Source organism: Ciconia boyciana, chromosome 4 (genome assembly GCF_034638445.1).
Source record: "Ciconia boyciana chromosome 4, ASM3463844v1, whole genome shotgun sequence".
Taxonomy (NCBI): Eukaryota; Metazoa; Chordata; class Aves; order Ciconiiformes; family Ciconiidae; genus Ciconia; species Ciconia boyciana.
The window spans coordinates 39,663,397-39,680,778 of NC_132937.1; the positions used below are offsets into that span (position 1 = coordinate 39,663,397).

Genomic DNA, 17,382 nt, shown 5'->3' on the forward strand with positions numbered 1-17,382 from the left:
TTAATTGGCTATTCTCACCCAAAATCAAATCCCCTTGAGGTACACATCAGACTTCCCCATCCTTTCGCATTACCCACCAAGTGCACCCATGTCCTTGAGCAAAAGCAATCCCAGGAATGCGTTTGCCTTTGCCCGAGGCAGGAGTAACCCAGACTGTCTTCCCCAGCATGCTTATGTGCACTACAGGGTCTTTGTCCCCTTCTACAGTGCATAAAAGTTTTGATTGGGCAGGGCCAGCTCGATTGACAGATCCCCTAGAGTTGACTAATCAAGTGGCCTTTGCTAAATGTGTATCCCAGTGTTTGAATGTCCCACCACCCATTGCTCTCAGTGTGGTCTTTAACAGTCCATTGTATCATTTGATTTTCCCGGAGGCTGGTGCATGATAGGGGATGTGATATACCCACTCAATGCCATGCTCTTTGGCCCAGGTGTCTATAATGTTGTTTCAGAAATGAGTCCTGTTGTCTGACTCAATTCTCTCTGGGGTGCCATGTCGCCATAGGGCTTGCTTTTCAAGGCCCAGGATAGTGTTCCGGGCGGTGGCATGGGGCACAGGATATGTTTCCAGCCATCCAGTGGTTGCTTCCACCATTGTAAACACATGGTGCTTGCCTTGGCTGGTTTGTGGGAGTGTGATATAATTCATCTGCCGGGTCTCCCCATATTTATATTTCAGCCATCGCCCTCCATACCACAGAGGCTTTAACCACTTGGCTTGCTTGGTTGCAGCGCATGCTTCACATTCATGGATAACCTGTGCAATAGTGTCCATGGTCAAGTCCACCCCTCGATCACGAGCCCATCTATATGTTGCATCTCTTCCTTGATGGCCTGAGGGGTCATGGGCCCACCAAGCCATAACTAATTCACCCTTATGTTGCCAGTCCAGATCCACCTGAGCCACTTCAATCTTAGCAGCCTGATCCACCTGCTGGTTGTTTTGATGTTCTTCAGTGGCCTGACTCTTGGGTATGTGAGCATCTACATGATGTACTTTCACAACAAAGTTCTCTACCCAGGCAGCAATATCTTGCCACAATGCTGCAGCCCAGATGGGTTTACCTCTGCGCTGCCAGTTGCTCTGCTTCCATTTCTGTAACCACCCCCACAGGGCATTTGCCGCCATCCATGAGTCAGTACAGAGACAGAGCACTGGCCACTTTTCTCATTCAGCAAGGTCTAAAGCCAGCTGGATGGCCTTTACTTCTGCAAATTTGGTTGATTCCCCTTCTCCTTCAGCAGTTTCTATAACTTGTCGTGTAGGACTCCATATAGCAGCCTTCTACCTCCAATGCTTTCCTACAATATGACAGGACACATCAGCGAACAGGGCATATTGCTTCTCATTTTCTGGTACTTTATTGTACAGTGGGGCCTCCTCAGCACACGTCACCTCCTCCTCTGCCCATATTCCAAAATCTTTGCCTTCTGGCCAGTCCATGATCACTCCCAATATTCCTGGGCAACTGGGGTTTCCTATTCGAGCCCTTTGTGTGATCAGTGCAACCTACTTACACCACAGATTCACAGAATCGTATAGCTTGGAAAAGACCTCTAAGATCATCGAGTCCAACCGTAAACCTAACACTACCAAGACCACCACTACACCATGTCCCTAAGCACCTCATCTAAATGTCTTTTAAATATGTCCAGGGAGGGTGACTCAACCACTTCACTGGGCAGCCTGTTCCAATGCTTGATAACCCTTTCAGGGAAGTAAAATTTCCTAATATCCAGTCTAAACCTCCCCTGGCACAACTTGAGGCCATTTCCTCTCGTCCTATCACTTGTTACCTGGGAGAAGAGACCAACACCACCTCTCTACAACCTCCTTCCAGGTAGTTGTAGAGAGCAATAAGGTCTTCCCTCAGCCTCCTTTTCTCCAGACTAAACAACCCCAGTTCCCTCAGCTGCTCCTCATAAGACTTCTGCTCTAGACCCTTCACCAGCTTTGTTGCCCTTCTCTGGACACACTCCAGCACCTCAATGTCTCTCTTGTAGTGAGGGGCCCAAAATGGAACACAGTATTCGAGGTTTTCCATTGGCTTTCTTGGCCACCTGGGCACACTGCTGGCTCATATTCATCTGGCTGTCAACCAACACTCCCAGGTCCTTCTCTGCTGGGCAGCTTTCCAGCCACTCTTCCCCAAGCCTATAGCATTGCATGGGGTTGTTGTGGCCCAAGTGCAGGACCTTGCACTTAGTCTTGTTGAACCTTATACAGTTGGCCTCGGCCCATCAATCCAGCCTGTCCAGATCCCTCTGCAGAGCCTTCCTCCCCTCAAGCAGATCAACACTCCCGCACAACTTGGTGTTGTTTGCAAACTTACTGAGGGTGCACTCGATCCCCTCATCCAGATCACTGATAAAGATATTAAGCAGAACTGGCCCCAACACAGAGCCCTGGGGGACACCACTTGTGACCGGCCACCAAATGGAGTAAACTCCATTCACCACCACTCTTTGGGCCCGGCCATCCAGCCAGTTCTTTACCCAGTGAAGAGTACACCCTTCCAAGCCATGAGCAGCCAGTTTCTCCAGGAGAATGCTGTGGGAAACCGTGTCAGAGGCTTTACTGAAGTCTAGCTAGACAACATCCACAGCCTTCCCCTCATCCACTAGGTGGGTCACCTTGTCATAGAAGGAGATCAGGTTGGTCAAGCAGGACCTGCCTTTCCTGAACCCATGCTGCCTGGGCTTGATCCCTTGTTTATCCTCTACGTGCCGTGTGATGGCACTCAGGATGATCTGCTCCATTTGCTTTCCTGGTTCCGAGGTCAGGCCGACAGGCCTGTAGTTCCCCGGGTCCTCCTTCCGGCCCTTCTTGTAGATGGGTGTCACATTTGCTAATCTCCAGTCAACTGGGACCTCCCCAGTTAGCTAGGACTGCTGGTAAATGATGGAAAGGGGCTTGGTGAGCATATCTGCTAGTTCCTTCAGTACTCTTGGGTGGATCTCATCAGGCCCCATAGACTTGTGAATGTCTAAGTGGTGCAGCAGGTCACTAACCATTTCCCCCTGGATTATGGGGGCTCCATTCTGGTCCCCGTCCCCATCTTCCAACTCGGGGGGCTGGGTACCCAGGGAACAATTGTCCCTGCTGTTAAAGCCTGAGGCAAGGAAGGCATTAAGTACCTCAGCCTTTTCCTCATCCTTGGTCACTGTGTTCCCTCCCCCGTCTACTAGGGGCTGGAGATTCTCCTTAGCTCTCCTTTTGCTGCTAATGTATTTGAAGAAGTATTTTTGTTGTCTTTTACGGCAGTAGCCAGATTGAGCTCTAGCTCGGCTTTGGCCTTTCTAATTTTCTCCCTGCACAGCCTCGCTACACCTTTGTAGTCCTCCTGACTTGCCTGCCCCTTCTTCCAGAGGTTGTAGACTCTCCTCTTTTTCCTGAGTTCTAGCCAGAGCTCTCTATTCAGCCAGGCTGGTCTTCTTCCCCACAGGCTCGTCTTTCGGCACCTGGGGACAGCCTGCTCTTGTGCCTTTAGGACTTCCTCCTTAAAGAATGTCCAGCCTTCCTGGACTCCTTTGCCCTTTAGGGCTGCCTCCCAGGGGACTCTTGTCGACCAGTCTCCTAAACAGGCCAAAGTCTGCCCTCCGGAAGTCTAAGGTGGCAGTTCTGCTGACCCCCCTCGTTGCTTCTCCAAGTATCAAACACTCCATCATTTCATGATCACTCTGCCCAAGGGCCTCCAACCATCACATGGCTCACAAGTCCTTCTCTGTTCGTGAACAAGAGGTCCAGTGGGGCACCTTCCCTAGTTGGCTCACTCACCAGCTGTGTCAGGAAGTTATCATCTGCCACACACTCCAGGAACCTCCTAGACTGTTTCCTCTCCACTGTACTGTATTTCCAGCAGACATCCGGCAGGTTGAAGTCCCCCACAAGAACAAGGGCTAGCGATCATGAGGCTTCTCCCAGCTGCTTATAGAATAGTTCGTCTGTCTCCTCATCCTGGTTGGGTGGTCTGTAACAGACTCCCACCACAATATCTGCCTTGTTGGTCTTCCCCCTGATTCTTACCCATAGACACTCCACCCTATCATCACCATCATTAAGCTCTAAACTACCCAGACACTCCCTAACATACAGGGCTACCCCACCGCCTCTCCTGCCTTGCCTGTCCCTCCTGAAGAGTTTATAGCCATCCATTGCCTCACTCCAGTTGTGCGAGTCATCCCACCATGTTTCCATGATGGCAACCATATCATAGTTTTCGTGGTGTACAATGGCTTCCAGCTCCTCCTGTTTGTTGCCCATGCTGCGTGCATTGGTGTAGAGGTACTTCAGCTGGGCTGTTGTCTGTGTCTCCTTCATAGAGGAACACCCCTTATGTGCTTTGAGGTGTTTCACTGGTGTTTCCCTCTTGGTTCCTATTACCTCAGTATCCCCTAGCTCAACTCTGTACAACTTCAGCTGTGCACCAGTATACCCAGCACATCCATGTAATCGATATGCAAGGCCTCCCCGTATTTATATTTCAGCCATCGCCCTCCATACCACAGAGGCTTTAACCGCTTGGCTTGCTTGGTTGCAGGGCATGTCTCACATTCATGGATAACCTGTGCAATAGCGTCCATGGTCAAGTCCACTCCTCGATCACGAGCCCATCTATATGTTGCATCTCTTCCTTGATGGCCTGAGGTGTCATGGGCCCACCAAGCTATAAATAATTCACCCTTATGTTGCCAGTCCAGATCCACCTGAGCCACTTCAATCTTAGCAGCCTGATCCACCTGCTGGTTGTTTTGATGTTCCTCAGTGGCCTGACTCTTGGGTACGTGAGCATCTACGTGATGCACTTTTAAAACCTGTTTCTCTACCTGGGCAGCAATATCTTGCCACAGTGTGGCAGCCCAGATGGGTTTGCCTCTGGGCTGCCAGTTGTTCTGCTTCCATTGCTGCAACCACCCCCACAGGGCATTTGCCACCATCCATGAGTCAGTATAGAGATAGAGCACTGGCCACTTTTCTCGTTCAGCAATGTGTAAAGCCAGCTGGATGGCCTTCACTTCTGCAAATTGATTCAGTTCACCATCTCCTTCAGCAGTTTCCACAACTTGTCATATAGGATGCCATACAGCAGCTTTCCATCTCTGATGCTTTCCTACAATACGACAGGACCCATCAGTGAACAGGGCATATTGCTTCTCATTTTCTGGCAGTTTCTTGTACAGTGGGGCTTCCTTCAGCATGCATCACCTTCTCCTCTCGTGTTATCTTTGCCTTCTGGCCAGTCCATGATCACTTCCTGTATTCCTGGGCAATCAGGGTTTCCTATTCGAGCCCGTTGTGTGATCAGTGCAACCCACTTACTCCACGTAGCATCAGTTGCATGATGTGTAGAGGGGCCCCTCCCTTTGAACATCCAGCCCAGCACCGGCAGTCAGGGTGCCAGGAGGAGCTGTGCTTCAGTACCAACCACTTCCAAAGTAGCTCGAACCCCTTCATATGCTGCCAATATCTCTTTTTCTGTTGGAGTATAGCGGGCCTCGGATCCTCTGTATCCCCGACTCCAAAACCCTAGGGTTCGACCTCGAGTCTCCCCTGGTGCTTTCTGCCAGAGGCTCCAGGTAGGGCCATTCTCCCCGGCTGCAGCGTAGAGCACATTGTTTACATCTTGCCCTGCCCAGACTGGCCCAAGGGCTACTGCATGAACTATCTCCCGTTTAATTTGTTCAAAGGCTTGTCGTTGCTCAGGGCCCCATTTGAAATCGTTCTTCTTCCGGGTCACTTGGTAGAGAGGGCTTAGAATCAGACTGTAATTGGGAATATGCATTCTCCAAAATCCCACAATGCCTAAGAAAGCTTGTGTTTCCTTTTTGCTAGTTGGAGGAGACATGGCTGTTATTTTGTTAATCACATTCATTGGGATCTGACGATATCCATCTTGCCATTTTATTCCTAAAAACTGGATCTCCTGTGCAGGTCCCTTGACCTTCCTTTGTTTTATGGCAAAACCGGCTTTCAGGAGGGTTTGGACTATTTTTTTCCCTTTCTCAAATACTTCTGCTTTGTTGCTTTGTTGTCTTGTTGTCTCACAGGATGATGTCATCAATGTATTGCAGGTGTTCTTGAGCTTCACCCTGTTCCAGTGCCATCTGGATCAGTCCATGGCAAATGGTGGGGCTGTGTTTCCACCTCTGGGGCAGTCAATTCCAAGTGTACTGAACCGCTCTCCAAGTGAAAGCAAACTGTGGCCTGCATTCTGATGCCAAAGGGACTGAGAAAAATGCATTAGCAATATCAATTGTAGCATATCGTTTGGCTGCCTTTGACTCCAGTTCACACTTAATTTGTAGTACGGCACAGCAGCACTCAGCAGTGGTGTGACTTCATTCAGGTCATTATAGTCTTCTGTTAGTCTCTACTCTCCATTAGACTTTTGCACTGGCCATATAGGACTGTTAAAAGGTGAACGAGTCTTACTGATGACTCCTTGGCTCTCCAGTCGATGAATCAGCTTATGGATGGGAATTGGGAGTCTCGGTTGGTGCAGTATTGCTGCTGGTGCACCATTGTGGTAGCACTTGGCACCTGTTGTTTTTGACCCTTAGCACCCCCACAGCAGAAGGGTTCTCTTAGAGACCGGGCAAGGTGGACAGCTGTTTAATATATTCTGTCTCCAAGGCAGCTATACCAAAAGCCCACCGGTACCCTTTTGGGTCCTTGACATACCCTCTCCTGAGGTGGTCTATGCCAAGGATGCACGGAGCCTCTGGGCCAGTCACAATGGGGTGCTTTTGCCACTCATTCCCAGTTAGGCTCCCTTTGGCCCCCAGCACAGTTAGCTGTTGGGATCCCCCTGTCACTCCAGAAATACAGATGGGGTCTGCCCCTTTATAGCTTTATGGCTTTAGGGTACACTGTGCACCGGTGTCCACTAGAGCCTTCTACTCCTGTGGGGCTGATGTGCCAGGCCATGGAATCCACACAGTCCAGTAAACCCGGTTGTCCGTTTCCTCCACCTGGCTGGAGGCAGGGCCCCTCTACTCCTGGTCATAGTATTCATTACGTATTTCTTGTACATATGAGTCAGGAGCTCCTTCATTAAAATCAGGAGTAAGATCAGCCCTTTTACTCTGTCTGGGGAACTGCCCACTGGAAACCGGAGCAGCACTTTTCCTGGAAGAATCCCCCTTGGTGAATGTTTTTCCTTGCAACTCACGTACCTGTGCCTCTAGGGTCGAGGTAGGTTTTCCATCCCACTTCCTCATGTCCTTTCCGTGGTCACGCAAGTAAAACCATTGTGTGCCCCGTGGTGTGTACCCTTTATATCTTCTCTCTTGAGCAGAGGAACACTGATTCCGAATAGCCGAGATGCTGGTCTGTACAGGTGGAGAGTAGGACCTATCCTCTCTGAGTTGCTGGACCTTCCGGGGCAGTTTCTTCACAGGCGAAACGAGGGAGGAAGAGATATTTTCTTCCTGTTCCCATAGCCGGTTAGCCACTTCATCCGCCATTGGTTCTTCTTCATCTTTCCAGGTCAGTATTGCCAGTAAGTTGGCATACGACGATGGTGCGTTCCGTATCAACTTCCGCCACGTGGGTCATGTGCACTGGACTTCATCTGGATCTTTGGATAACTGCTTGTTGTCCGTGTCACCAAAAATCATCTCCAGCACAGCTGATTCCCTCAGGTACTGGATACCTCTCTCCATGGTGGTCTACTTGCCTGGGCCACATAGCACATCTTCCTTGAAGGGATATCTTTCCTTCATAGCTGACAGGAGTCGCCTCCAGAGGCTGCGGGCTGGTGCCCCTTTTCCAATCGCTTTGTTAATGCCCCCTTCCCTAGAAAGGGTTCCCAACTGTTTGGCTTCCTTACCCTCTAATTCCAGGCTACTGGCCCTGTTATCCCAGCATTGGATCAGCCAGGTGACAATGTGCTCGCCTGGATGACGGCTGAAATCCTTTCACATATCTCACAGCTCACTCAGGGATAGGGATCAGGTAGTTTCCATCTCATCCGCGAGTTCTTCTTCTTCCTTATCCTCTTTTTGTGATGGTCCTGCTTTTTCATCCTCCCTTACTGAACAAGCTGACTTTCGCTTCCAGGATTTCTTCTTGTGTATAGGGGCAACTGATACTGTCACAGGTTGGTTCCGTGGTTGAGCTGCGTTATCTGTCGCAGTGGGGCTGGAGTGACCACCGTGCCTGTCTGCGGGGTTGGAGTAGCTGCAGTGCGTGTCGCTTTGTCGCCGTATCCGGAGACTTTCTCTTCCCTTTGAGGGTTCTGATAGTGTTGAGCAGGATTCGGTAGGCATGGGCCAGGCCCCAGCACATTGCAGTGATTTTTGTCTCCCTAGAATTGCCAGGGTGACAGCATACTTTTTCCAAATATTTTACTAATTTTTCAGGATTCTTCATTTGTTCAGGGGTGAAGTTCCAAAACATTGCAGGTGCCCACCATCCTAGGCATTTGCTTATGCTATCTCACACACCCTGCTAGTCATAACTATCCTGCCTTGGGCATATCTCTGGATGATATTCTTCAATTGTTTAATAATCTTGGACAAGATCGAAACAGTATTCCCAAGCAATACCAATAGATTTATCTTAACTACCCAAGGATGTTCAAGATACTGAAAAGTTATTGTAATGAAGGCGGAAACATCATGGAAGAAGGCAGCGGAAGTGCTATTCTGTATTTCCTCCATAAAAAAATCTCTCAGAGGAAGAAGTATAATTGTTAATTGTCTCCACGAGGTGGTACCTGACGTACAGTAATGGCTTCAGTACGAAACTTAGATACCAGATTAAGCTTAAGGTCACTGTTTTAATAACAAATCTCCCAGGCAAAACATCACTAATCATTGCAGAACACAGCAAACTGCAAAAACCAACACCGATCTTTAACATGTACAGCAAAAAAATGAGCATGGTGCAGATCAGGTAAACCAATATCGAGAACAGATGAATCAATATCGTGTCCTGCAACTACTAACAGATCTAAATTCCTTAATACATTCTGGTTAATCTGTTATTATTTCAAACCCTTTGAGCCACACTTTGGGTGCTAAAAAGGACTGTTGTGGTTTAGCCCCAATTGGCAATTAAGTACCACACAGCCGCTCACTCACCCTCCCCCCACCCAGTGGGATGGGGGAGAAAATCTGAAGAGCAAAAGTAAGAAACATCATAGGTTGAGATAAGAACAGTTTAATAATTGAAATAAAATACAATAATAATAATAATGTATTGTAACGAAAAGGAAAATAACGGAGGGGGGAATGGGGAACAAAATCCACAGGAAAAAAAAAAACAAGTGATGCAACCGCTCACCACCTGCCGACCGATGCCCAGCCAGTCCCCGAGCAAAAACCCCTGCCCCTCAGCCATCTCCCCCCAGTTTATATACTGAGCATGACGTCATATGGTGTGGAATAGCCCTTTGGCCAGTTTGGATCAACTGTCTTGGCTGTGCCCCTTCCCAGTTTCTTGTGCGCCCAGCAGAGCATGGGAAGCTGAGAAGTCCTTGACTAGTGTAAACATTACTGAGCAACAAGTAAAACATCAGTGTGTTATCAATATTATTCTCATACTAAATGCAAAACATAGCACTATACCAGCTACTAGGAATAAAATTAACTCTATCCCAGCCAGAACCAGGACACCCAGGAGCCACAAACCTCTCTTCTTTATATAGAACATAATTATTTCTTTTCTTGCTGTTTATAGGTGCTCCTGACCCGACAGCAGGTGCTAGTGTAGATGATGAAAACTGCTGGCATTTGGATGAGGAACAGGTCCAAGAACAGGTTAAACTTTTTCTCTCCCAGGGCGGATACCATGGATCAGGAAAGCAGCTCAATTTGCTTTTTGCAAAGGTATGTTGAGTACTCTAAATCTTCCTTGTTTTCTCTCTCCACCTCCCCCAGCCAGTCTGTACTTGTTCATCTCTTACTCAGTTTTGTTGTTGTAAAACAAGACAAATCTTTGGGAACATATGGCAAGTTAATAATGGAATGTAACACAATCTGGTGTGTCTTGAGATCAGTTTACAGATATGAAGTAACATTTCAACTGTCTGCAGCTTTGCTGTTCTTTTCCTTCCTACTCCCAAAATGTTGGAGAAACCTATAGAAGTGATGGTCTTGCAGCAGCTTGCGTAATACACGTATGGATTAATTGTGGAAGAAGCGTGTTTTCAGAATTGCAGTAGGATACTGAAACTAAAAATTGTTTTTAAAATTGGGAAGGCAGACTATTTTTTTTCTACTGAAAAAATTCACATTAGATATATAAATTATTTTTCTTATTTAACAGAAATGTATTGTTAAAATGCATCATATTGTCTGTAGTGTTATTTGGTTTGGTTTTTTCAACTTTTTATTAACAGACTTATTTCCTAGGTGCGAGAGATGCTAAAGATGAGAGATTCAAATGGAGCTCGCATGTTGACATTGATAACAGAACAGTTCATGGCTGATCCTCGCCTGTTGCTTTGGAGACAACAAGGAACTGCAATGACTGACAAGTATAGGCAGCTCTGGGATGAACTGGGTAAATGCACAGATTTAAATCATTTAGGTGTTCATGTGTATAATGAAGAAACAGTTACATATTTTGGATGGAGAGAAACTTTATTGTGGTACTAGGTAAAGCAGATTAGAGTTTTCTGCAGGTTTGCTTGTTCAGTTAAGGTTGGGTGAAATTGAATTTTTGATCTTCTGCATGAGACCGTTACAGTTGGAGGAGAGGAAGCATGGTATGAAACAAGTATGATTGCAACAGGTTGTGAGTACCTGAGGATCTAAAAAAAATAAAGCAAAAAGTGGAAATGTAACTACACAACTGAGGGTAAGTATATAAGCCACTAGCGCTAAACTGAAAAGGTTAAGGAAGAAATCGATTCACAACTAGAGAGAAATAAAGGGCAAAAAGATAAGATTCATTAAGAGTATGAGAAGATAGCAGCAAAGGAAAGCACAAGTCCATTACTGAGCAGGAAATGAGATCAAATAAGAGGGCTATAACAATTAACACTGCTTTACAGGAAAGGTCAGTTGTGACCAGATACATGACTTGTACAATGGAGAGAGGAACACAGGCTGAAATGGGAAACAAATATTTAAACTGGTAAAGTCTTAAGACACTTGCTCTAAAGTTTTTCAGAAACTCACTGACACAGTTTTGAACTGCTGCTTCAGAAGTTCTCAAAATCTATAGGAATTTGTGGTAGGGAGGGGAAATTCAAAACAACTTGAAGGTAAACGTCGCCAATATTTTAAAGGTGGGTAGGTGAGTGGAAAGAATAATATTAAGTAACCACCAGCATTGCTTTCCTAGGTGTAAGGTACTGGAACAGACTACTAACCAGTTGGTACATAAGCATATAGAAGATAAAAGCAATAAAAGACAACCTGAATTATTTAAAATATAGTGGTAAATCTAATATGTTTTTCTAAAAGATAATTCACTGAGTGTATGAGTGAAGGAATTAATGTGTCTATCTTAACTGTAGTAAGGTTTTGGATGCTGTCTTGGAGGCTTTCTCAAAGCAAGTTGAAGACACACAGCCTGAATGGAATTGCCTTGTGATTCATGGAACTTGGAGTAGTTACCTGTGCTCTCACTCAATCTGGAAAGACACTTGAAGTCTAGACTTACAGGAGTCTGTCTTGAGATGTGTTCTGGTCAATAGTGCTTTTCCTGACTTATGTGGCATGGAATATTAAAATAAATATATATATTAAAAAAAACCCCCACAAACAAACATTAAAAAACCCAACCAAAACCAACAAAACAACAACACAAAACTTACTGATGACACTCCTTGGGACAATATGTAAACACTGTGGAGAACAAAGCCAAAAACCCTAATGCTTTTGGTACATTTTAAAGGTCCAAAATCAAGCTAAATTAAATTAAATCCAAGCAAGAATAACATGCTTCATTTAGAAAGGAAAAGTCAAAAGCAAAACTGAAGTTTTCCACTGTTAAAGGTTAAAGATGACCATGATTGATTGCGTGTTGTCTGGTGGGGCTAAGACTGGGTATAACTTGTTTAGCATAAATTATGTTCATTCTAAAATGAAGCATTAGGCTAGTAAAGCACTGGCTGTCTATAGTTGATATTATAGACTTCTGTGTTGGAAAGCCTTAATATCAGAGCAGGCAAAGCTCTGTCAGAGAGTGTAGATATAGCTACTTCGCCTTCAAGTATACCAACCGTCTTAGTATGTAATTTTTATGATGCCTTAGCTTGCTGGGGAATAATGCTTTTTGCCAAGCTGGACATGTACACAGCAAAATTGTATCCAACCATACTGAAAACCAGAGGGTCTCATGCTTCGTTGCTTATGTGGATTGAGCTGTTAGGTGGTGGGAGAGGCAGAAATGTGTTCTCCATATGTTAAATGTAGCAGTCTTACCACATGCTGCCAATAAACATAAAAGGTTTTGTTAAATTTTCTTAGCGGCTCCTCTTCTTGTTTCATCAGTTCCATATTAACGTCATCTTCTTGACAGCACCTATCTGAAGGTGGAATCTCTGCCTGCAGCATCAAATAAGCAATATTTTAGATTAATCAAATTGATTAGTTTACCTCTGTTTAATCAGAATTGTAGTTGCCACTCCCAAAAAGCCGCAGTGCAACCTCCAGCCTCACCACTACCTCAGCTGCTGTATTTGCAATCTGAGGCAGACCCTGTTGTTTCAGTCCTGAACTGCTCTGCCTCCTCTAACAGTATCAAAATATGTTGATCGTGTACCACAGTTTCAATTGCAAATACATTTCAATCACTTCAAGTGTGCAGTAGGCTAAGGGTAGAACTTAAACTTGGTTCTTCCACCTCCAGCTTGTGTTTATGTTGCTGAACTGTCTATTTCTTCCCCACACCAGTAGGATTCCTTCCACTGGTACTTAGCAAGTTCCCTGAAAATTTCTGTTAATTGGATGAATCTCTCCAACTTGACTCCTGCCTTGTGTGAAAATTAGAAGCTGCTGCCATGTTTTTGCTGGGATTTCACCTTGAATTTCACTGTCGTTAAACACATCCCTTTCTCCAGGTGAAACATGCATGTGAATGTGCAAAAGTTGAAGGAGGTTTTAAGGGAGACCAGAGTTACGATAGCAAACTACAGAAGGAAGAGCAGGATGTCCCTGGCAACCCTTGATCTGTGCCAGTAGTGGCAGAGAACTCGGACATTGGGTTTAAGGGGGCGATGGCATCGTTATGTTCTAAAATAATGTTGATTTCCTATCTTGTCATCTTCTAGGATGTCAGAGAACTAAAATATCAATAAAGGGAGTGGGGCAGGCCTTTGCATACTTAACTTTTTGTATTATCTGTTCAGAGTAATCTGGGAGTGGCATATATGTATGTCTTTTTTTAAAAAAATGCTTTATCTATGATCTCATTTATTTCACAGATAGGTAGCGACATTGCAGTTATGGAGATTTTTAGGACCTGTAAAGTATGTAAATATAGACTCTGCTTAATAAAGGCTTGCTTGCTTGTACTGGTATGCTGTCTGCCAACTGCTAGGCATATGGCCACTTTGTCAGTTCCATTTTGGCATAGGTTTTTAAGCATACTTAAATAACTTCAGCTTTGCTCCTTGACTGGGTCACTTGAGCCTTTCATTAGAACTTAACTGATGCTTCCTGCCTGACATTGGGCATTGGCCAAGGATACTGGAAGGACACATTGGGCTCTGATCAGAGTTCCTGCTGAAGTTTATGGTAAATTGTGTTGACTTCAGTAGAAGTCAGATTGGGTTTGTATGTTTGAAGATGCTGATTTAAAAAAACAAAATTAAATACTTCACATCTAAGTATGAGCCTGGTGATTTTCTAATACAAAGTCCTAATTCTGTAAGCAATTTATGATTCAAAGGCCTCAGGTTAACTAGCTAGTTATGTGTAAGGCTTTTTTGTTGTGTTTTAAAGCTTCTAGAACAGGAGGAAGAATATAATTATGCTCAGCAGATTCCCCTGTTGTACATCAAAGAATAGGTGGAGCTAAATGCTCCAAAGGTAATAGTATCGGAAAGATTAAGATTACAGGTCAAAGCTGTAAGACTTGCTCATATACTTCTCATGCTAGAAGAATTTAGATGCAGCTTCAGTGATGCACCGGTGAACACTTCCAACTTGCCACAGTAATACATGAATGTGCTTTCCAGAGTTTAGAGTGGAGTTGGAATTCTTCATGTTGTTGCTGTTTAAATGGTGTCTAGGTAGGTAAATTTCACATGCTGATCTTTATGTGTTTAACTCTCGGTGACCATGGTTGAAGACTTCAGTATATCAGAATGATTAACTATATGAAGCCCCTTGGTTTGTCTTTTTAATTAAATTGCATTGGTAAAATGGAGGAATATGGAAATGCACAGTAAATATCTGATGATGCCTGTTGAACTGAGATCTCAGATTTGAAGAAAAGGTCAGTTAACTTTCTTTGTACTCTAGAGGGGAAAAAATGGTCCATGCAACCTTACTACAGCAGTAATTTGTTAATATTCATCCATCAAAAATTAAGTAAAAGTTTCTTGTTCTCTACAAAAGTGAAAAAATGTCCTTAATAAAAGGGGAAAATTTGACTTTGTGCCCCAGCCCAGGGATCATGATGGCTGTGAGGCTCTGCTTTGGAATTAAATGTTGAGCACTGCCAGATGCCAGACATTGAGAAGAGGCTGAGTTTTGTTGGCAAATGGGATCTGCAAGTTAATTGGTGTTTTCTGCAGACTTCTGGCTGTGAAATGAAATTGGAAGCCCTTTAGCCGCATGGATAATACAGGACCTGAATACAAATGTCACATGTCACCATCAGGGCCCACTCGAACGCTGCAACATTACAGATCATTTAAATATGGGGATTACGTTTAAACTAAAAGCCCCATTTGCCTTTTACTGCAATTTAAATGTCCTTTTAGCAAAAGCTAAGTGACAAATTAAATGAAAAAAGTGCCCACATTTTTAAAGCTGTAATGCAAAACAACCTTTTATTGCTTCTCATGTGCCACGAATGAATCATTATACTTGTCAACCCTAAACCAAGCCATAATTGGAGCAGCTACTGTTATCAAAGCGGGGCTGCTCTTGTGACAGCTTAATAAAGCTGAAACTGTTAAACTAAATCCCAGATGCTTAACCTGATGAAAGCAGTCAAGCAGAAGAATCTAAGACAAGTATCTACTACTTGGTGGAGTGAGGGAGCCCAACAGCTTGTCAACACGTAGATTACAGGATCAGATATTTTTTTGTGAACTACCATTTTCAATATCTTTATATTTTCTTGCTTGCCTTCGTGATGAAGAAACTTCACATAATTTGCATGTTTCAAAATAAACATTTCTAGTAGATTTCCTCCATTTTTATATTTAAGAACAGTTTAAGGGGGAAGAGAGCTGTTTTGTGAGTCAAGGATTAGTTTCTTATGGAACAAAAATATGATGGCTGTGTCATGGTATTGTGGGTTGACCTTGGCTGGATGCAAGGTGCCCACCAAGCAGCTCTATCATTCCCCCTCCTCAGCAGGATGGGGGGGGGGAGAAAATAAGATTAAAAGAACTCGTGGATCAAGATAAAGGCACTTAAATAAAGCAAAGGCTGTACGTGGAAGCAAAGGGGAAAAAAAAAAAAGATTTATTCTTTACTTCCCATCAGCAGGTGATGTCCAGCCACTTCCTGGGAAGTAGGGCTTCAGTACTAGTAGCGGTTGCTCCAGAAGACAAACGTCGTAATAACAAATGCCCCCCCCCCCCTCCTCCTCCTTTGTCTTAGCTTTGATTGCTGAGCATGAGGTCATATGGTATGGAATATCCCTTTGGTCAGTTGGGGTCAGCTGTCCTGGCTATGTCCCCTCCCAAGATCTTGCCCACCCCCAGCCTACTGGCTTTTGGGGGTGAGGGGAGGGGATGTTGGAGAGACAGCCTTGATGCTGTGGGAGAACTGCTCAGCAGTAGCCAAAACGCTGGTGTGTTATCAGCACCTTTCTAGCTACCAATACACAGCACAGCACTGAGGGCTGCTATGGGGAAAGTTAACTCCATCCCAGCCAGACCCAGTACACATGGGGAAGAGGGTATATCCAGAGAGCTCTTACAAGGCAGGGCAGCGGATAAAATTGGCAAACTCGTTCTGGGTTTTCCTCATGCTGATCCTGATCTCTGTTGGTTCTTGTATTTCATGAAGTTGAGGAGAACTTAAAAGATATTCTGTACTTCCAGCTGGGTACTCTCCACATTTTAATGCATAAGCTTCTCCTGTCTATCTCAACCACTTGTTGGTATCTAAAGTTTTTAAGTGTAGGAACCTGTCACAATATTGCCATGAGCCTTATTTGTGGGATAAAGCTTTTCTGGGTGATGTCCTTACAATCCTTTCTGTTATGCATACTAAATAGCTTGTTCTCAAAGGTATTTCCTGAGCAGAATAATATGTCTTTGCCTTAGTAGTTCTAATAGTCTTAGTAGTTTTTCACTAGCACTTTGCCCTACTGTGGGCTGCTTTTTAATGGTTGGAACAGCCTGATGATCTACTTTGAGTTCACATTTGCTGATACTTTGGACATTTTCTGGATTAGTGATATATTTTTGTGTTAAACTTTAAAACTAAAATATAATTTTACAAGGTCATGTCATGCAGAGAAATAGTACAATATATTTCCTGAAGGATCATGCCTAAATTTTTATTAGTAATACTTTGCTCCTTATCTAAAACTTAATTCTGAATGTCGAGTTTAGGCAAGGAATCATTATAGTTCAATTAAGAGAGATTTAATTACCATTTTGCCATGAGCAAACTAATGACTGAGTGTTAAATAATGTTTTTTTTATTTGGAAACCACTCTGAATTTTTCTGATAAAAGTTTATATTTATCTCTAGAAAATACTAAGCTAGATTCTTTTAACCTTAACTAAATGAAGCTATTCTCCATCTATATTTCTCTCTCAGGCATTCCTTCCCTTTGCAGTTAGAGAGACAAACTTGTATGAATGAGACATGCCAGCTCTTCTAAACAGATTATCTCTGGTTAGTATTTAAGGGAGGGGGAAGAAAAGGACAAAAGCAGCTAGGGTTGTTGCAAGTATGCCCCTAGAGAAATTCCTTCTTGATGCCAGATTTGGTGACTACTTCAGGGCTGCCATGAAAAAGAATCCCTAAAGTTAAGCATTCATTACAGGTTTTGTGTTCTAATACCATTTTTCTGGAGCTGCATACTTCATGCAATCCCTTTTTAGGATCCACTATGCAGTAGAAACAGTTACTTTTCCCCATATTTTATGGTATTTCAAAAACGGTACAGCAAGGCTCCAATTTTGAAATTTGAGTGCCAAGCTTATATCCGTATTTACATGATTTCTTTGGGTATCCGAAGTTCTAATTGAATCATGTTCTGCCTTAAAGCTAAGGAGAATACAAATG

At 44.2% G+C, this 17,382-nt stretch overlaps 1 protein-coding gene across 2 annotated transcripts in view; it reads left to right on the forward strand.

Annotated features, from left to right (window-relative positions):
• ZSWIM6 (zinc finger SWIM-type containing 6) overlaps nt 1-17,382 on the forward strand; it is a 142,797-nt gene that overhangs the window by 90,351 nt on the left and 35,064 nt on the right. For both annotated transcript variants that reach the window (XM_072859509.1, XM_072859510.1), the window contains 2 exons: nt 9,686-9,834; nt 10,360-10,510. In XM_072859509.1, the coding sequence (XP_072715610.1) occupies nt 9,686-9,834; nt 10,360-10,510 (300 nt within the window). The remainder of the gene's footprint in view (nt 1-9,685; nt 9,835-10,359; nt 10,511-17,382) is intronic.